This window comes from Emydura macquarii, unplaced genomic scaffold (assembly GCF_026122565.2).
Source record: "Emydura macquarii macquarii isolate MOO-44397 ecotype Brisbane River unplaced genomic scaffold, CSIRO-AGI_Emac_v2 contig_1390, whole genome shotgun sequence".
Taxonomy (NCBI): domain Eukaryota; kingdom Metazoa; phylum Chordata; order Testudines; family Chelidae; genus Emydura; species Emydura macquarii.
Window position 1 is genome coordinate 20,774,090 of NW_027131527.1, and position 22,445 is coordinate 20,796,534.

The 22,445-nt window shown below is 38.7% G+C and overlaps 1 protein-coding gene across 2 annotated transcripts in view; it reads right to left on the minus strand.

The window, feature by feature from the left end:
• Nucleotides 1-14,336: 14,336 nt before the first annotated feature.
• Nucleotides 14,337-22,445, minus strand: part of HTR7 (5-hydroxytryptamine receptor 7) — a 49,415-nt gene continuing 41,306 nt past the window's right edge. Inside the window, exon 4 of one of the 2 annotated variants that reach the window (XM_067552970.1) lies at nt 14,337-14,966. In XM_067552970.1, the coding sequence (XP_067409071.1) occupies nt 14,930-14,966 (37 nt within the window). In that variant the 3' untranslated portion in view covers nt 14,337-14,929. Of the gene's footprint in view, nt 16,633-22,445 lie in introns of both variants that reach the window. The other variant, XM_067552969.1, reaches the window with a different exon arrangement.

Genomic DNA, 22,445 nt, shown 5'->3' on the forward strand with positions numbered 1-22,445 from the left:
TGTTCCTTATTTTAAGTACAGGTCATAACTCAATCTGATGGAAGAAACTTATAAAGTACAACCACTGTTTGTAATATCATAAAAAGATTACATAAATTAGCTGGGATTTTATATTATTGACCTTGTTTAAATAATGTTAAATGTGTGCCTAACCCTGTGTTCATGCATAAGGGATTGAGAGCAGGAGAAGGATGTCGTGATAGGCACAGACAATAATAGTAGACTCGCCAAAGGAGTTGGGGGCTTATACCGTGAGGTTGGGACTATGGCTTTGCCCCCTTTGCTCCAGCTATAGCACAGCCAGAGTCTTGCTCTGAGGCTTGAGCTAACAACTCATACGCCAGTGTATGGGAGTTGGGTCAGACCCTTAATGAAGGTCACACCATTTAAAATAATATGTGCTGACTATGACCCAAATTCACCCTTAGAAGAAGCTCTGTGACTTATTCCTTGTAGGCCAAATCCAGGGACCATGCTGAAGGATTATTGTGAGTTCCTTTTGCATTATTTTTTTCTGGAGATATAGCATAATATATGTCAAGTTACTTTTTCAAAGACTTCTTCACTGACTTTTCTTTGACCTGATCCCGCTAAAGTTTTTGTGTTGCTGTCTCTACCTTTCCTCTCTTTCAGACTGGTGATTTTACCTATGAGGGCTGCATCTTTGCTCAGAAGAACTCCAATGACTCTGCTTTTCATATTGTTTTGTAAGAGCAAATTCAGAATGTTCCTTCATGTATATTACTGGTTCCTGCTGCAATAAGTGACCAAAGACAATACATGTGGCTTTATCATTTATTATTCTAGCCACTATTTGACTTCCAGTTTTGCTTGAGATGAATACCATTTCCACTTGTTTCAATGAATACTAAATGTAAATATTTGGTACACCACTAATAAAAGGCTTCAGGCATGTGGTCCACAATACAGAGAGGGTATCAGACCAATGAAACACTCATTGCTGTGCAAGGGAAAAATAAGAAGAACGAATAATTGGTCTGACAAGATTAACACTATAGGAGATCTAATTACTGATGCCTGTGGATGTCATAAGATGGACTACCTATGTGAAGTGGCATATAAACGTGTCCTTTTTTATTGGCAGTGCCCTAAAAGATCCCTTATACTTTTGTTAGGAATTAAAGGTAGAAATACATAAAGGAAGCAAGAAAAATTGGAATCTAGAGGAAGAGAAATAAGAGTAGAGCAGTGAATATAAAAATACTGTCATTTCTTAATTGTGTATTGGAGGCTTTTCTTCCAAAGGATTCCCCCCTTCATCTCTTCTAAAGTCAAGTGACTGACATAAATCAAATAGGTCACCTGAGACATAATATACAAATGTTTTTAGCGCATTCACTAGGGCTTTGATTTTGTATTTTATTAGGTGGCATCAACAGCCAGATTTGGGTGTAACAACCTAGATGATACAGTTGGAAGAAATAACAAGTTTTGAGTTTCAGCCAAAGTAGCTACTCCTTTCATTCCAGCGCACATACACACGCTTCTCAGGATCACTATCAAATTCTTCTTTGCCGTTACTTGTCAAGAAGATTAAAAGGTTTATGTCCGGAATTAGATGGGTAAATACTACTGTATCACTCTTAACCTTTTGTAATATCAGCTGAAAGCTCTTCACTTATAGCCAGTCCTGCTATTCCTCTCATTTAGATGAAGTGCAGAAAAGGGAGGACAGTAGCCTTTATGTTCTGTAATATTACTGGTTTTCATGGGCAGGCATTCAGCACTGATGGCATGTGCATCAGGAGGAGTCATTTGCTGGATAGGTCCATAGTAACGGTACCAGCAAAAGAAAATAGCAACAATGTCATCTGTCACTAACTGAGCTTTGGTTGATGTCTCCAAACATCTACAAATGATTGCAGCAGGAACAGTAGTATTTGCCATGGTCATTGATTTGTCTTTATTTTTATTTCCTTACTTTTTGTTATCCTTGATTCTCTATTAAACTTAGTGCCAGATTAATAATTAGGCTTACAGAGCTATAGGACCAAGAAAAAAAATTGCACCACTGGGCTTCGACGTTTGTAGTGCTTGATGCAATACAATAAGATCTGTGACCAACATGCATAGAGTATCCAATGTTACAACAAGAAAACTCATGACTTACAAGTGGGTTTATGCACCCAAACTGTCAAACAGTTTTCAGATCAATGTGTAAAATTAGGGAGATATACAATAACTATATATTATGTGGTTGGTGGCGAAGGATGGGTTAGAGTTGGAAAAAATTACTTACCAGTTCCCTTCCCCGCCACAGACAGGAAAGAATTTCACTTTTTTAATCTTCTTCATTTAAGACCTGATCATTAGAGGTGCTGAGTATTTGCAACTTTGGAGTGTAAATCACATTGCCTAGTCAGCATCCTTCATGATCAGCACTCACTGAGCCCTTGATTCTGCATTTCTGTGTATCCACACATTGAGTCAGTACTTCTTTTGTGTGCCAAAGAAATGTAGGACCTATCCTTCAAAGGATTCATTAAAAAGTCCTAGTTCTTATTCTTTCAAAGTTATTCACCACTATCGAGTCAATGTAAGTAGCTTTCTGTATCTTGGGTTTTAATATAGTAAGAGCTTTAATCAAATGAGTGAAATTTAACATAATCAAACTTACTTGTAGATGGGAATGTCTTTTATTAATCTAAATTAAAATCACCTAAGTCAATGTATTCACTATCCTCTATAGTGTGTAAATTCAAAGAGGCCACATGGCATGGGCATTCAGTGAGTTTTGGGGTGTATTGTATAAAAGTAATTTCCTTTTTAAATACTCCCTATATTAACACTTAATCTCTCTATAGGCTTGAATATTGTAAGAACAGAATGCAACTTAGAACCAAGTACATCAGAAATCCATTTCCCCTTCCTACTAATCTAATCTCCTCCACAATGTGTATCATTTGTTACAGATGTGATAGTCATCATTTTGGGTTTTAATGAAGATTTATATTTTATAACCACAGACACTTAACATTTTTGTCTCAGGCATCTGAAATATGAAGTTTGGGAATTAATTTCCTTGCATATCTGTTTTTCTTTAAGCTATTTGTGATAAATAAGTTCTCTAATTATGTTAACAGTTTAAAGGCTTGATTTGGTCTCATCAAGGAAAAATGTTTATGAATTTCAAAAATGCCCATTGAATTCTCTCCAAGTTATTTGCATGTTGAACACCCAGTTAACTGAAATGATAATGAGATTTTATTCATCTATTAAAACTATCCACAATGTCTTATTCTTGTCACGTTATATCTGATTGCCTTTTTATGTCATACATGGTTATAGCTCTTCATGCTTTGATGCAACTATTTTGTGCAACATGAATCAATGTGTCTTGTGAAGATCAAAAGAGATTCCTTTTTTAATTTATAAGTATGTTTATTTCATGCTCAGGTCTGAAGTAAATCAACCAAAATATCATATGAGTAGATACTGATATAGTATCTATAGATATGTTGAGCATGTGGTTCAATACAGCTCATTTGTGTCACTGGTTCTCATTAAAATGAAGTTTACACATTAGATGGCTACCACAGGTGCTGTGGTGTCTGACTGCTGAGTGAGTTGCTGTGGAATGTGAGAGAAGACCAGCTGTGCTCTTACATGCCCTGCAACTTTCCGCTTCACTTTCCTCACAGCTGGTCTGACTCCTTATGAAATTAGGAGCACAGCGAGATATCTTGATATTAGGTTTGAGGAAAAGAAGGTGGAAGAGGCAGAAAGAGAGGAAAATGACCTCCTTTAAGTGAAACTGAGAAAGTGCTTATGGGATAAATCTCCCTCTGCCTGTGTCACTCAGCCACAGCACACATGACTGTTAGTTCCTCTGGCCTGTGTTTTGGAACACTTTATCGATTAGACTGGTATTCTGAGCAGCATCAATATGTATTTTCTGTATTACTCATGGCTGCTTTCTAAGTCACTATGTGAGTACTTCTGCCAATATTCTTCCCATGGGGATGAATCCTGTTCCTCATACCCTTCTGTGGGTGCAGACTGTTTCTTTGGGGTAGAAGCAAGGTGATGCCCTGTGCAAGGAAAAGGAACTGCGCAGGAGATCTCCATGCGAGGAGACATGAGCGGGCACAGGGGCTGAATGACTCCCCCCCCCCAAATGTAGGAGGCATCCTGTGGTGGAGATGCCAACCCTGTACTGAACTGTCTCTGAGGCTGCTGTAAATTATACCAGGGCTAAACTTGTCCCCAACTGTTTCTAGGATTGGATGACCTTTGCACCCTTGCCCCAAGCTATGCTGAGTGTGGTTTATGCACAGCAGAGGCTCAGCCCTAGATATTGTGGACATTTTCCCTTTTCACCTACTCTTTGCCCACTAATTTATCTCTGCTGAATCTTCTTTAACATCCCAAACCACTGATCAACTTTCAAGCAGGCACCATTTAATGATTTTTCTTTTAAAAACCTGCCACACGTGTTTCCTTCCTTCCTTCCAACTGTAGAGTTTTCCCATCTCTCCAGTTACAATATTCTATAAAGCCCAAGTGTGAAATTCTGTCTCCATTGAAGTCAGTGGGAAATTTGCCATTGCCTTCAGTGCAGCCAGGATTTCGTCCCAGGACTAACACATTTCAGGCCTGTACTAATGATGTTTTAAGATTTAATTTCTGACAAGGGGAATAAGTGTCTAGGGGGTAGTACTACTGAAAAGGATCTGGTGGTTATAGTGGACCATAAACTGAATATTAAATTATCAATATGATGCAGCTGCAAAGCTAATATGATTCTGGGGTGTATTAACAGGAGTGTTGTATGTAGAACACAAGAGATTATTGTCCCACTCTACGCGGCACTGGTGAGGCCCCCACTGGAGTACTGTGTCCAGTTCTGTGCACCACAATTAAGGAAGGATGTGGACAAATTTGAAAGAATCCAGAGGAGAGCAATAAAAATGATAAAAGGTTTAGAAAACCTGACCTCTGAGGAAAGATTAAAAAAACTGGGCATGTTTAGTCTCAAGAAGAGAAGACTGAGAGGTGACCTGATGAGTCTTACAATATGTTAAGGGTTGTTATAAAGAGGACAATGATCAATTTTTCTCCGTGTCCACTGAAGGTAGGCCAAAAAGTAATGGCCATAAACTGTGGCAAGGGAGATTTAGATTAAATATTAGGAAAAACTTTCTAACTGTAAGGGTAGTTAAGCTTTGGAATAAGCTCCTCTTAAGGGAGGTCATGGCATCCCTATCATCGGAAGCATTTAAAAACAAGTTGGACAAACACCCATCAAGGATGATCTAGGTTTACTTGGTCCTGCCACAGTGCAGGAGGCTGGACTCAATGACTTCTCCAAGTCCCTTCCAGCCCTACATTTCTATGATTCTGTATAGAAACATCTCAACTAGCAGCAGCTCCCTTATTCCATTAAAGAGCTGGGACTCTCCCCTTCTCAGTGGTATGCAGCATTTGTTTTTAGTCTAAGAGCACTGCAAAATGTGTGTGACCTTATATTTGTGACCACCTATTTGTTAGAAAGGATATTTTAAGAGGTTTTAAAAATAGAATTTATTGTCCTTTCTCCCAAGATTTCTATAGTATGATCCATAGTACTAAGAGAAGCCAACATTACACAAGGATACAAAAATAATCTCTATTAAAAAATCCATAAAACCTTTTGCTATAAAATGGTTTAAACAAATACATGACAATGTTTTAGTGTTTTCTAGAACACAGGTTTTATTGGCATAGAATTTGGGATCACCTACATATCTTGAATGTGGCTTTATCTTCTCTGGGTAATGAAACAGCCCCATATTCCTAGGAACAAGCCTCTATACTATCAAGTATGCCCATCATTTATTTATATACATACATATGCTCTGAAACATAAAAGATTAGAATCAGTTATTTCAGAAAAATGACAAACTTTAACAGGATTGTACTCCACAGGAGATTTTCTCAAAATTTAATTTGATGTTGATTAGTAGATTTTCAAGGGCAGAAGGGACCATTATCATCATTTAATCTGATCTCCTGCATAACACAGAATCTCCCCCACTAATTTCTGCACCAAACCCATAATATTCTTTTCAACTTAAAAACTTGGAGTAATAAAGAATCCATCATTGCCCTAGGTAAGTTGTTCCTGTGGTTAATTACATTTACTGTTAAAAAATTGTAATTTATTTGTAGTCCAAATCTTACCAACTTCAGCTTCCAATCATTGCTATGCCACCTTCTGCTAGATTAAAGAGACATGTACTGAAAGAAATCTTTTCTCCAGATAGGTTCTTTTAGATCGTGATCAAGTCATCTCTTAACCTTCTCTTGGAATAACTAATCGATTGAATTTCTTAAGTGTCTCACTGTAAAACAGGTTTTCCAGACCTTAAATCATTTTTATAGCTCTTGTTTGAATCCTTTCCAAATTTTCAACATCCTTTTAAAAGTGTGTATATCAGAACTGAACATAGTATTCCGGTAATGGTCTCACCAATGCCATTATGCAGAGCCAAAAACCACCCCTCTCCTCTTACTTAATATTCCCCTGCTTATGCATCTAAGGATCACATTCACCCTCTTGACCTCCAGAATGATGCTGTAGCTATGTTCATCTGATAATCCATCATGCACTCCTAAGGCCTAGTCTACACTTACTTTTAAATTTGGCGGCAGTCGACGGAAGTTACGCAAGCTACACAGAGTAGCTTGCGTAACTCCCATCGACTTTGTAACTCCTCGTCTACACAGCGTCTTCACTGCGCTGCGACACTTGAGGGGTGGCTTTAACGTGCCGACTTCCAGATCGATTGAGCGGGTCTTCACGGACCGCTCAGTTGATCCAGATAGATTGATCTGACGGCAGCAAATTTGCCGCTGTCAGTGAAGATGTACCCTAAGTCTCTTTCAGTGTCACTGCACTGCAGGATACAGTTCCCCATCTTGTCAATGTGATTGTCACAGGGTGGGCTGGATGTTTTAGGGAATTGAGCTCAGCCCTGTCTGTGCCTAGTTATCTGTTCCCAGGTGATGGGCTTGAGCTAGCACTTCACTTGGGCCAGGGGCCCAATATCACCAGTTCGTAACCTGGGTGTGAGACTTCTTCATCAGTGAAGGAAGACTGCCACAGAGAGGACTGGGTGGCAGTTCTCCACCCCATGCAGATTCAAAGGCCAAGCTTGAGTTACCTTCAGGGAAGGGCAGGAGCAAAATCCTTAAGAAGAATTAGCCTGAGGAAATACAGAGCAGCAGGAGCTGGTTTTTGGGGGAAGAAACATTAAGTAGAGGAAAGACTTTTTCTGAATAAATTGACATTAGAACTGTGGTGCTGTTTTAATAAACCAATTATCTGACAATCATGAGAACTTGGGTGCAGTTCCCAAGAAAGGGAAACTGAGGCAGTATCAGGCTTTGATGCCAGATCCGGAAATACCCTACTACAGTGACCTTTGTTCCTAGATGTAAGACCTTGCACATGATGCTATTAAAATGCAAATTATTCAAAAGAGTCCACCTTACCAAGTGATCCAGATAGGTCTGTATAACTGACCTGTCATCATTATTTGCTTCTCCATCAATTTCTGTCATCTGCAAGTTTTATAAGCAATTATTTTATATTTTCTTCTAGATCATCAATAAAAATATTTAATAGCATTGGGCCAAGAACAGATCGCTGCAGGACCCCACTAAAAGCACCCCTTAAGAGGATGAGGATTTTGATATCAGTTCATTTTTTAATTCATTTAAATTCATTTAATTCATTTAATATGGGCTACATTGATGATTATTTTATCAGAATCTCATGTAGGATTAAGTCAAATGCCTTACAGAAATTTAAGTATATTATGTCAACACAGCTGCCTTCATCAATCAAACTTGCAATCTCAAAAAATATATATCAAGTTTGTTTGACAAGATCTATTTTCCATGTCATTATGTTGATTGGCATTAATTTTGGAACCACCCTTTAGTTCTTTACTGATTCCATCCCATGATTTTACCCTGGATCTCAATGTCAGACTAACCAGCCCATAGTCAACCAGGCCATCCTATTTAACTCTTTTAAATATTGGCACAACATTGGCTTTTCCCCAGCCTTCTGGAACTTCCAACTGCTAGAAGCTCACTTGATACATTGCCCTGTTCTGTTCGTTTCCTCTGAAGCATCTGACACTGGCCACTGTCAAAAGACAGGAGACTGAACTAGATGGACCATAAGTCAGACCTAACAGGCCATTCTTATGTTCCACAGTATTCCAAGAGTTGTTAGAAACATGGTTTTCCATGGCTGGACATCGACATCTCAGTCCTAATCTGATGTCTTCTTCCTCACTAATAACAAAGCATTTCAAGTATCACTTTTCCCCAATGCTATGATAGTGAAAAATTTCTGTTTTTGATAGCACTAAATTATAATGGTGCATGGCACCTAGTTTCGTGTTATGCAGTTTGTTAGTTATGTCATACAGTGGCCAAGTCTCACTGCTCTATCAACAGAAAATTTAAGAATTGTTTTCTCCCCTTCTGTCTGTTCAAACCACCAAGACTGTTGTTGAGGCCCTCATCATCTCATGCCTTGACTATTGTAATCTCCTTCTCTCTGGCCTTGATGCTAGCCTCATTGCCTCCTTCAAGTTCATTCAAAATGCTGCTGCTAGAATCATTTTCCTGTTTCATCTCACCAATCACATGCATCCTCCAACCCCACTGGCTCCCCATTCAAATATCAATTCTTTGTCTCTACTTTTAAGGCCCTTTAATATTTATACCTGCCCTACCCATCTGATCTATGAGTTTATCAAGCCACCAACCCTTGCCTTCTCTGCCAATGATGTCAGCCTCAATTGCCCCTCTATCTTCTTCTCCCATAAGCATCTACATACTTTTCCCCAGAATTTAGAGGGTGTAATGGGAGAACTGTCAAAAATTTATGAAGCCACCACTTTATTCTCTTTTTAAATCACCTATTTAACCTCATTCACCTAACCCTCCTCCACCCTGTTTATCTGTTTTGCCCAGCTGTTGCATCCTGTCTCCACAGATTGTAAGTCTTTTTTGTTATCTGTCTGTACATTGCCTAGCACAATAGGGCCTTGATCAGGGTTCCTAAGTGCTACAATAATGTAAGAAAATTATGACAATTAATGTTCTTCTCTACATGTCATTTTCTAGCCACATATCAATCACTGGTTATAGTATGTCTTTGACATACGAATTTTAAGGGGTTTATGTTTATATAAGGAACCAGGCTGTTTTTTCTTGACATCTGCAGTCCAATGCATTGTTAATTAAAATTATGAAGATATCATTATATATTTGTATTTTCAGTCCAGATACTATTGTGCTAAAACAATGCTTACTATTAACATAATGAACCTGTTCAAATATTTACACATGTCATGGGCCTCTTCTCATTAGAAGGTTATTTTATTTATTGTAAATAACCTTTTTAAAACAAAGATATCAGTGTGTGAGACATTGCTGCTTTTCTAGTTCAATATAATTTTGTTTTAAAACATTTTTATAATTGCTTCTGAAATTTTTTACTACTTTTATTTGTTAAAACCAAGTCCATTCTGCTGTGAATGTGTTACAATTAATACAGAGAGGAAGAATAGAACTCAGGATTAGCAAAGGATCCCTGAGAGAAATCCTAGTCCCACTGCAGTTAATACAAAATCTCTCACTGTTTTCAGTAGGGCTAGAATTCCATTATATATGTCCTTGATCATCAGCCAGTTTACATTCTACCTGAGCTAAAGTTCTCTTTGTACAGAGATAGGTTAAAGAAAACCTTTCATGTCTGATCAATTTGAAACTCTTGAGCTGCTTCAGAACTGCGTGCCACTATAATTCACTAATTTTGACCTATCATAGGCCATAGCCTTTGTTCAGTTAGATGGTATTACTGGACTGACATTAGGAATGAATCACTATTTGAAATTATTGAGATAGTTTGGTTTGTGTACATGACCTGGGTTATAAGAAAGAACTCCTTGGTTTGGTTGCCTCCTGTAACTAATAAATCTGCCAGAATTCCTTATTTTTGCCAAGCCAATTTTGTATCTTTAGGTTTTTCTCCTGTCCTTCCCATTTTCTCTCATTCAGGAAAGACATTATCTTTGACTTCAGTGCCTCCTGTTGGCTGCCTGCCTCTGACTCCAGATCTTCTGTGGCTCAGGCCTTTGGCCAAGTCACAAAGTTCAAACCCTTTCCAGGGTATCATGAACAAATCCACATGAATCTGGATAATTCCCTGTCCCCTAGGGCTACTGAACTCCTCTGCTTGTACTGGTACAAACCCTATATCAGAGATTCCCTCACAGGAGCCTATGCTGCCCCCATGATCTCTGTCAGTTACTCTAACACTGGGCCTCTCTCAGCCAGAAAGGCCTGTCTCCTCTCCATCATCTCCCTCAGCTAAGTGCCTTGAGTCTATTTATTATAGCTTAGCTCTTCCCCTCTCTGGCTGGTCTCAGTTAGCTACTCACCTCTCCAGGTGCAGAACATGATTAATTGGGTGCATTCACTAGCCTTGCAAGTGATTTTGATAAGTCCCATCTGATAGCGTAAGGGAGCCTTAAAATGGGCACAGTCAGATCACTTATTCACAGCTGCTACTCAAATAGAATAGGGAGAAAATTCTGCCTTCTACATTTGGCTGGCTGGCCAGCAGATCATGCCACATCCTATCAGGTGCAGTCTTGGCCACTGCAGGCTATGCTTGTATTACTTTCAAAATAGATTAGATTACTGCAACCCTCTGCACTCATTTTAGAAACTTCCACTACTGGAGGATGCAGCATCCTGCCCCCTGACAAATTCAAGTCAAGACCAGTATTGGTGTATTCATTCCATTCACTTAACTGATGAGCCATTGAACACTGGACCAAGATTAAAATCCTGGCTTTGATCTTCAGTGTGCTCAGTGGGCTGGTCCTGGGATATCTCAGAGATTACCTCTCCCTCTGTGACCATCAGACTATTCTTGGAAGCCATGTTCGTCAGGAATAATGGAACCCTTAATGGTAATTGTAACTAGAAGGCACTTGGAGACAGATACTTCTTAGTAGCAAGCCTACTTCTGTTAAACTCCCTTCCACCAGTGCCTTCCGTAAGAATGACCACAAAACTCACCACTTTCAAGACAAAATGCAAGACTCTCCTCTTTGCCGCAACTTTTCCAGCCTAATATTAAAAAGGTAATTGTATTAATGAATATTTAAAACCTTTTGTTTTTCCTTTTCTTTGACAGAGGGAAAGAAGAGTGAATTCTAGGCCTGTTTGTACACCACCTATCTGGGTTTATGTAATTTTGAAAAGTGCTTAGATGCAACAGTGAAGAGTGCAATATAATTATCTAGGTAGAATGATGAAAGCAAGTTATGTTTTCTTGCCTGGAGGGGAAAAAAGTATCATATGTAAAATAGCATGGTGAAAAATATCCTGTAAACTCAAACACAGGTGTGGGAGGTTCAGGAAGCACGATGTTGGTGGGTCTCCATAGACTTGTAAAAAATGTAGATGTTTAAAAAACTGAAATTCTCTGCTGCAAAATGGACATTATCCTCCTCTAATTTAGCAATAGAAAAGGAAATATTATACAAATTTCAGAATAGGGTGGGGGTACTTTGAGGAAATATGGGTTCAGCAGATCACTTATTCAGGCAGAATGGAGAACAGATATAAGGGTAAAGGGTTTAATTTAGATGGCAAAGAAATGGAAAGAGGCGTGAGTCTAACATTGCATTTATCTTGTATTTAATGTACTTAATGTACTTAAACTGGAATTTCTCCAAGGATCCTAAGGGAGTTAGGCCCCCTAATCCAATTAATATTTAAGAGGTTATGGTTACCTACCTTCCCCAGACTCCTTGGAAAACCCAAGTCTTATTTGTTGGTTCATTTGTATTTTTGGCATATCCAAAAGAGATTACTGACCATGATTCCCTCCATTTTTGTGTGTATGCACAACTTCAGATACCTAAAAGGAGGCCTAATTTTCAAAGTGCCAGTGCTCAGCATTTTTTAAAATCAGGGCCCCTTTAAGATGTCTGAAGTTCACCCACATTTCAGTATATCTGACCGTTACTCCACAAAGCATCCATGACCACACACACACACACAAAAAAAAACCAGACTAATTATACTGTATACTAAGATATTTTACAAGTTACCTAGAGCTGTGTTGTTAAGGCACAGACGTTAGAGCCAGAAACCCTGAGTTCTGTTTCTGGCTCTCCTACAGACTTCCTGTCTGATCTTGGACAAATCATTTAAACCCTTACTCATGTGGAAAATGAGGATAATGCCAACACATTTTACATGAAGTTTAATTTAGCATTTGTAAAGCACTTGGAGATCTGCAGGCATCATAGAAGTGCCAAGGATCATTTTAAGCAGATGTTCAAATTACCCATCGGCATTTTTGTACACTCCTTTTCTTCCCCTGAAGCATGTTGTGCACATGATTTTATTAATGTATTCTGGGTATGTATTACTTTAAGGGAAACCTTTATCTCTCATTAGCAAAGTGAGCTCTGCCATCTGCTGATCAGTATGGCAGAAGCTATCTAGAAGGAGATGGGACTGTATGAAGGTCACAGGTAGAATAATCATAATTTACCAGCATTTTGTCTACATTGCATTACAAAATATCAGTATATTACGATTTCCAGTATTCTTTGTAATCCACCTATATTGTCTAGTTGATGGATTGTTGTTGGATGGCGGTAATGATAGGGTGTGAAACTGTAACCTATTATAAAGCAACACTCCCCACCAGCTCTCCCATGCTGGGAATGGGGACACACCAAACTTGGTTCACAGTACATACTCTATTTGCTATTCTTCTTCTTAGAAAAATAATGTAGTTCATGCTACTGATATTTATTCCAAGATATCAGTTGTAATTTAACAAAGAGATGGGAATTCAGGGTGGATTTTTAAAGGCACTAATGGCTGTTAGGCAGGTGCCTGTCATTCGAGCCTCTTAAAATCTGTTAGACAAAATGAAAACAAAATCAGTGGCTGGCAACACAATGATATTATAGATTTGCAACTGTTTGTGTTTTCAAGGGGCAATGTTGGTCCAAAAGCATTTAGCACCTATTTCCTCATCGTAGATCCCCATCTAGCAGTTTTTGAAGCATTCCTAACTCCTCAGATAAAATTTTTCTTACGACGTTTACAAATAGAATATATTTTTGATTAAATTTAATGTCACAATAATTACAGTGAATTTCACAGAAAACTAATACTAGTACATTTTACAAAAATCCATTTAAATTATGGATCTAATAATGTACAATTATTCTACTAAAACTGAAGTTAAGGTTTTGGTACGATTTTATCTAAAAGGAAAGAGAGACATTCCACTTTGTTCTGAATACAGGTGTTTCAGTGTCTGTGAAATAGCTAAGCAAGTCAGAGAGTCAAAAACTAGCTTTAGAATATTACAGATGTCCTTTTGCTTTCTGTTTTGCATTTACTGCAGAAAAAATAGCCTTCAGGCTTTTGTTTTACTGTCACTCGTGTGAATCCATCTTCTTCCTTAAATCTTCTCTCATTAGTTTTATGTATTGTGCCCTGTTTTGATCTGACTTACACCAAAGTAACTTTGATTTCAGTGGAATTACTCAGAATATACACAAGTGTAATTGATCAGAATTTGGTCCACTGAGCAAATACAATAAACTTTCTCTTTCCTACATTAAATAGTTAAGGATTAACAAAACTTTTCTCACAAACATGATTGAATTTTGTACAGCTCTATTTGTTCTCAATATGTACCTTTTGGGAAATCCAAGTGAATTACCAGAGGCACTTATTTTATTTAAAATGCAGAGTTCACAGTGACTAATCCTATTGATAAGATACAGAATGGAGTCCTCAGGACTTTTAATACAGTGACAGTAGGCTACTCTGGTGTTTGATTATCACCAGTACAACAGCATACATCTCCATGAAACTCAATTGAACAAATGAGATTCAAAGTAAAAAAGGTGCTTTTTTGTATATTCTTCGGAAACAGATAGCACGCAAAAGATTGTTGAACTCCTCCCACCTTTTATGCAGTTACTTGAACAAAGAGAGACTCTAATTTTTCTATATATTCTGATACATCAAAAACCACCAGTTAGCGAGGACATAAATTAACCTTTTGTTGTGTAAAATATGTACATCCTGCTCTTGTCTCATGGATTTTGACATAATAAAATCCATGAGATGCATTTTACTAAAAGGTCAGAGACTGAACCAACAAATTATGCTCCATTTTTATCTTAAAGACCAATGATCATCTATGTCAAAGATATATAACTAGATAGGGCTTTTGCCATTTAGTACCAAAGGGCCGCTTTTAACAAAAATCTGCCTTTTATTGTTGCCTTTCTGGACTTTAGCTCAGACACACAGAACATTTTCAACACAAGGCTTGAAAGCATCTACATTGCCACCATTTGCTTGAAAAATATCTTTTTGTAGTAAAACAAAATACATTCTGTATCACAGACAATCCCTGAATATTAATAGCGGTGTTGGAACCCACAAGCATAAGAAACAAAAATGAATTTTTTCTTCTGTTTACATTGATTTATAAAGGTGGAGATCTGTACAACATCTTGTCTTTCTTGATTTCAGTTTAATTCTCTTCCCTCAAGTGTCAAACTGCTTATTGCTAAAATGATTTGGCTTTCTCAAACTGAAAACTATTTTCATTTGTACACAACAGCATTTGTTCCACTAACAAATGAGAGATATCACCACTGTCATTAGAAATACATTTAATACAATGTATCAAACTAATCATTTTTAAAGCATTCCCATCCAATGACGATTAAGTGCATTACATAACCCATCCATTTCTTCTCAGGCTAAATCGTCATTACTTTTCCTTCCCCGGTTGTTCCTTGGCCATATCTGACTACTTCACTGTGCATTTGGTCATGAGTCATGACTCTTTTTTTCTTGAGTAATCAGAGTTTCTCCTGTTTAAGAAAAAGAAATACACAACCCACAATGAACTAGATAGGAAAATGTATCAGTCCTTCCTATAAAGTTTGATCCAACTCCCAAAACAATGGAAAGCCTCCTATTGATCTTAATGGGAACTGGATTAGGTTTATAAAGAATTAGAACGCTTTCCATGAAGATCAGCACAAAACTTGAAGCCCAAGGAAATGGGTGGCTAAGGTCACCTTTATGCTTACTATGTGGGCTAAAAAGCTGGGCAGTTGACAGTGCCACCCAAAACTGCTGCTGCAGCATCTACTAAAGCAGTGGTTCCCAACCTGTGGCCCGGGGGCCAAAAGTGGCACGCGGGGGCTTTCAAAGTGGCCCGCGGCTCCCCTCCCGCTGGCTGCAGAAGGGAGTCACTGCCTAAGGACCTAGATGGAGGCTATGGCTAGATCGATTTCTCTGGATCGGCTGAGCGGTCAGTGCAGACTCGCTCAGTCGATCCAGAAATTGACATACTAAGACCAGCTACACAAGTAGCGTAGCTGCAGATAGAGTGCGGAAGAGAAGCTCAGCAGTTGACAGGAGTTACACAAGTTTTTTGCATACTTTGCGTAACTCCCGTCGACTGCTGCCGAATCTCACAGGTAAGTGTAGACAGGGTCGGAGGGTTTTTGCGGGGCTACAAGACCAGTGCAGGCTCCTTGCTCAGTGCTCCCCTCCCCGTCTGCAGCAGGGAGCACGGCAAAGCGCTCCACCTCGGTCCCTAGGTGCTGGAGTACCTGCTGGAGCCAGAGGGAGCGGAGCACTGATCTCCCATCCCCCAGGCTGCAGAAGGGAGCCACTGCCTAGGGACGCAGGTGGAGCACACGGGGCTACAGGAAGCATGCAGTTTCCCTGCTGCAGCCAGGGGGACGGGAGATCAGCTAGATCCTCATGGTGGGGAACTGCTGATGGAAACTGGTGGCCCTTCAGGATTCTAAAAATGATATCTGTGGCCCTTGAGCCAAAAAGGTTGTGAACCACTGTGCTAAAGCCTTCTCCCTGGCCCGCCCCTCTACACTAGTCTCCACTGCCTATGCTGGCGCTTGTGGAGAGGGCCTCATAAGACAACCTATGGTTGTCCTACTCAATTCTTATAACAGAAGAATTTCCCTGACACAAAAACTGAGTAAAGGGGCCATAGCAGGATGGAGAAACCCTCCCTTGATTTTGCAAAGTGACCTTTAGCCACATAACTTCCTCAAAAATAACTTCACATCAAATATTTGGTAGCAAAATAACATCACATTTTATTTTAGCTGCAACAGTGTCACTTTAATGATAATCAGGGCCAAATCCTGCTCTCTCCTCTGATGTTGTAGAGGAACTCGAGCCAGTGGAACTAGTGCTGTTCTGCTATGGAAAAGGAAGCAGGGGGTCATTGTTCCCTGCAGATGTCAGAGTTCTGCTCCATGGGGGCTTCCTGCGTGCCAGCCAGCAGAGAATTTGGAGCTTGACCCTGCAAGATGCTGAGCTCTCTGGCCCTGATCCAGCAAAGCACTTAAGCAGGTGAGTAATTTCACTGAATTCAGTATCAAGTTCTTTGTGGCGAATGGTAGTGGATCTGTGACTACATAGATCCATCAGTCACTCTGTCCCACAGGAAGGGGCTTTCCTCAGCCACTTGGACATTGTGTTGAGATCCAGGATTTGGCCCTAGTGCAGAAAACAAAACAAAACAAAAAGCCCACATGAGTGCAATGGTAAGGCTGAAAATTAAAAACTGAAACAACTGAACATTTTTGAGTTTGGTTTGCATGACAGCCTAAACTCTCTCCCTCGGCTTGCCATATGTATTGTGATACCTTTGGGCCTGAGGGGAGCCCTTTCTCATGTGAGTATTCCTACCGAAATCAGTGGGATTATTCACATCAGCACGGGCTGCAGGAACAGGCCTTTTAATAGTCAATCACTTCATTAACTCTCTTTTCAAGTATTTCAGCACATGAACACAAACAAATAAATTGAACAAAAGAAGGCACTTACTAGAGACCATCACAGAATAACACAGGAAAAGCAATTTTTTAGTGGGATACAATGCATAAATAAATTTCAAAAGAGTTTATTTTCATTGTGAACTAAAATGAGAAGACATAAGCAATTAATTTTGAGAACTAACTATATGATCATATACAAGGTCAAAACTAGATTTGGGAGAATGAAATGATCAAAATAGGTTGTTTCATTTATTTATGCATCTATATATATTTAAATAAAAATAATATTATGGGTCTGCTTTAGTTGAATGCACATGCCTAAGGAAGTCCAAATAGAGGTTCCACATTGCCTTTAACTTGGCATTTGGTGCTTATCTATTGCTTAATTCTGAAATGAATACAACTTGTAGGGCCAAAATTTTGCTCTCAGATATGCACACACACTGAAGTCAATAGGAGTGACTTCAGGCATTGCTGGTTCTGTTGATCTTCATTGGTGGGTGGGTGGGTGTATGTGAGAGAGAGAGAGAGAAAAAAAAATTTGGAACAACAGAGATACTGTAGATTGACTCTTCTCATTCCAAATTTGATTTTATGGTTGAAAGTTAGAAACCCTTACCAGTACTTTCATACTGTTTGCTGTATTAATTGCCCATTTATAGCAATTTTTGAAAGAGAAATCTAAATCAGTGGCTATGTATGAAACAGTCCTGCAGTCCATATCTTGCTAAAAAAAAGAACTCCAATGGCTATTGAATAATGGGATATATCTTGTCTGTGTGTACAATCAATGATCCTTAAGTTCTCTCACACTGTTTGAGTTCCATGATACATGTTTATAGTTCCATCCTGTCAGAGTAAATATCTGTGCCTCCCAGGTATATCCCATAAGAGGGGCAGCAAAGAGCCTGTGTAGGCCCTAGAGAATCAATCCCAACCATATAAGACAAACCTCTCATTGGGGTAAATCCATGCTAACGTAAGATGCGAGGGAAAATTCCCAAATCTCTTAGTAGACTACTAAACTATAATGACTCTGCCAGGCTTCCAGTAGAAAGGTTTTAATTAATCAATCTTCATTAACAAAATCTGGTCTCAGGTGGTCCCTATTTATTGTAGGAAGGTGTGTATTTATTATCACTGTAGTATTTACATGCTCTCTCTGAGGGAGGGCAATTGTTTCTTTGTGTGTATCCAGCTCTATATTTCTATATAGTATCCAATCACTGTACTACTTAGAGACTTGGTGGGATAATTAACATGACTGAATATTGGTATGGAATAGTACAGCATGATCAGGAAGGACAGGCGGGGGGGAAAAGGGAGGAAGTGTTAGCTTACATATCAAAGATGTATAAACTTGCACTCAGACAAAAGTGGCAGACAGAGCTGTTGAAAGTCTCTGGGTAAGGATAAAAGGCATAAAAACAAGGTTGGTGTCATGGTAGGGGTCTTCAATAGACCATTTAGCCAGGAAGAAGAGGTGGATGAGTCTTTTTTTAAACAACTAACAAAATAATCCAAAGCACAGGACTTGGTGGTGATGGTGGACTACCCAAATATCTGTTGGGAAGATAATACAACAGGGCAGAGATTATCCAACAAGTTATTGGAATGCATTGGAGACGACTTTTTATTGCAGAAGGTGGAGAAAACACCTGGAGAGAAGCTGTTCTAGATTTGATTCTGATAGATAGGGAGGACCTGCTGAGAATTTGAAGGTGGAAGGCAGCTTATGTGAAAGTGATCATGAAATGATAGAGTTCATGATTCTAAGGAATGGTAGGAGGGAAAGCAACAGAATAAAAATAATGGATTTGAAGAAGGCAGGCTTTAGCAAACTTAGAGAATTGGTAAGTAAGATCCCTTGGGAAGCAAGTCTAGGGATAAAAGAGTTCAGGAGAGTTGGCAGTTTTTTAAAGAGACCTTATCAAGGGCACAAGAGCAAACTACCCCAGTGCATAGGAAGATATGAAGAATGGTAAGAGACCACAATGGCCTCGCCAGGAGATATTCAATGATATGAAACAAAAAAAAGTCTTACAAAAAGTGGAAAGTAGGTCAAATTAAAGAGGATTAATATAAAAAACAACACAAACATATAGAGACCAAATTAGAAAGGCCAAGGCACAAAATGAGATTAAACTAGCTAGGGACATAAAAGGTAACAAGAAAACATTTTACAAATACATAAGACACAGGAGGAAGATCAAGGACAAAGTAGACCGCTTAATGAATGACGTGGGAAAGACAAAAACAGAAAATGCATCAATGACTGAAGTGTTAAATGCCTTTTTTGTTTTCACAAAAAAGGTTAGCAGTGATCAGATGACTAACAAGGGGAACATCAGTGTAAATGGGGGAGGAACTGAGGCTAAAATAGGGAAAGAACAAGTTAAGAATCACTTAAGCTTGGTCTACATTGCCACCAGTGGTCGACAGGAGATCCATAAAATAGCTTGCATATCTCCTGTCAACTTACTTACGTTGCCATGCCGCAGTATCTTCACTGCGCTGTGTTGACACCCTCTGGTCAATGCAGCCTTACTCCTTTCGGGGAGGTGCATTAACGGCATCGATGGAGAGCACATCTGGGATCAGTTGAGCAGGTCATGGAGACCCACTCAATCGATCCTGCTGCATCGATACCCAAGGATCCAGCAGTGTAGACATCCCTTAGACAAGTTAGATGTCTTCAAGTTAGCAGGACCTGATAAAATATATCCTAGAATACTTAAGGAACTGACTGAAGAGCTCTCTGAGCCATTAGCGATTATCTTTGAGAACTGGTGGATGACATGAAAGATCCCAGAGGAGTGGAAAAGGGCAAATATAGCACCTATCTATACAAAAGGGAATAAGGATAACCCATGGAATTATAGACTAGTCAGCTTAACTTTGGTACCCAGAAAGATAAGGGAGCAAATATTTAATCAATCAATTTGTAAGCACCTAGCAGATAATAAGATGATAAGAAACAGTCAATATAGATTTGTCAAGAACAAATCATGTCAAAACAAACTAATATCCTTCTTTTACAGGATAACAAGCCTTGTGGATGAGGGGGAATAGATGTGATATCTCAACTTTAGTAAGGCTTTTGGTATTGTTTCAAGTGACCTCATAAACAAACTAGGGAAATATAGCCTTCATGGAGTTTCTATAAGGTGCATGCACACAACTGGTTGGAAAACCATACTGAGATAATAGTTACCAGTGGTTCACAATCAAGCTGGAAGGGTGTATTGAATGGAGTCCCAAAGGAAACTGTCCTGGGTCTGGTGCTATTCAATGCCTTTGTACATTATTTGAATAATGGCATAGAGAGTACACTTATAAAGTTTGTGGACAATACCAACCTGGACCAATTGAAGCACAGGATTAGAATTCAAAATTATCTTGACAAACTGGAGAAATGGTCTGAAATAAATAGGATGAAATTCAATAAGGACAAATGCAAAGTACTACACTTAGGAAGGAATAATCTATTGCACAAATACAAAATGGGAAATGACTGCCTAGGAATGAGTACTGCAGAAAAGGATCTTGAGCAACACCACTCTGGGATGTATTAGCAGGAGTGTAGAAAGCAAGACACGAAAAGTAATTCTACTCTTCTCAGCACTGATAAGGCCTCAACTGGAGTACTGTGTCAAGTTCTGGGTACCACACTTTGGGAAAGATGTGGACAAATTAGAGACAGTCCAGAGGACAGGAAAATGATTAAAGGTCTGAAACACATGACCTACGAGGAAAGTTTTAAAAAATTGAGTTTGTTTAGTCTGAAGAAGAGAAGACTGATGGGGGTGGACATGATGACAGTCTTCCAGTACATAAAAGATTGCTAAAAAGAGGAGAGTGATAAATTGTTCTGAACCACTGAGGCCAGGACAAAACATAATAGGCTTAAACTGTAGCAAAGGAGATTTAGATTAGTTAGATTATCTAGATTAAATTAATTAGATTAATTTAGTTACATTAGTTAGATTATTTTGATAAGGGTAGTTAAGGAGTGGAGTGTAGTTAAGGAGTGGAGATTGTGGAATCTCCATCGTTAAAGATTTTTAGGCAAACACCTATCAGGGATGGTCTAGATGGTGCAGGGGACTGGACTAGAACTAGATGACCCATTGAGGTCCCTTCCAGTCTACATTTCTATGTAGTCACCATGTTCTATAAGGCTGAGATATCACAAAATACCCTTTTTCCTAGTATTTATATCAAGCATATGTTCGTTCTAACTTTGTATGTATTTTTCTTATTACTGTACGTGAGACCTGTTAAAAAATGCTGCTTGAGTCCATTATACTACTAATGATACCAAGCTCTTATAAGCACTTTTCATCCGTAGATCCCAAAGCTCCAATAGCATTATCCCCATTTTACAGATGGGGATGGTCCATTGTGAGTTTTAAGTTACTGAGTCTAGTCAGCTGCATTCTCTCAATTCATGACAGACTTTAATACTTGCATTCTTTGAAATGAGAGAACAAGTTTGTTACAGTGGCTTTCTCTCCTTTTATGTAGAAAGAAAAAGTAAACATACTGTAAACACAATTTTCTTGAACTAACAAGACCACACATAAGGAAAGCCCACACATCTGCTTTATTAATGAGAGAATTGTTGAGCTTTCATTGACTGAATAGATCTAAAACTAAAAGCAAAATATTTATCCAGTCTGGTATGTCAATAGTTTATAACAGTATAGTAAGTTACCACTCAGTGAGCTCTCTGTTCTGGAAACTTAGGTATTTCAATATGTATTTCTGGTTCTGAGATTATTGATTCAATTAGAACTATATATAAATTGATCAGAAAGATACAAATGATAATACTAATGAAAAAAATCATAGCTTAACATAGTAAGTGTTAAAATATGTTTCCTACGTTGTCTATATATATCAGCATCCACAAGAAAGCAAATAATCAGACTGCCTTTCGTCTTCAGTGAGGAACATCAGTCTGGGGGTTGTGAACATGTGTCATGGGGCTACAAACACTCCATCCTTCCAATGCTGCTAAATGGAAAGGGGTCCTGGCTATTTGGGAGGGGAGGCTGAAGAAGGTCCTGGTTTGAAAAAAGGTTGAGAGCTACTGATCTATCATTGCTAAGATACTTAGAAAATGAACACTCAAAACAAATATAAACATATAAAATATAAACTGGGTTTGTATCACACTTGTGGCAATTTAGAAAAAAAATCAAGATAACAGCAAAGAAGATACTATTAGCATGTATTTTTTGTACAAAGACCAATAGACAAAGAGAGATTTTCCTTTTAAAGGACAAAAACAGAACCTAAGATTTAAGGTGAGCTACGAACAGGATTTGCTGATAGTTTTTTTTCCTGTGCTTTCCCTGAGACAAGTTTATCTCTTGAGCAGTTTTTGCTGAAAGACAAGAAAAATCAAATAAAAATTTAAGGTGGTAGCTATGAGGAAAACAAATGGCATCATTTTTCAAGATTCTTTGGTATTTTTTATTGAGTCCTGCATCTTACAGTCTTAGTTGAACTATCCCTAAATTTATC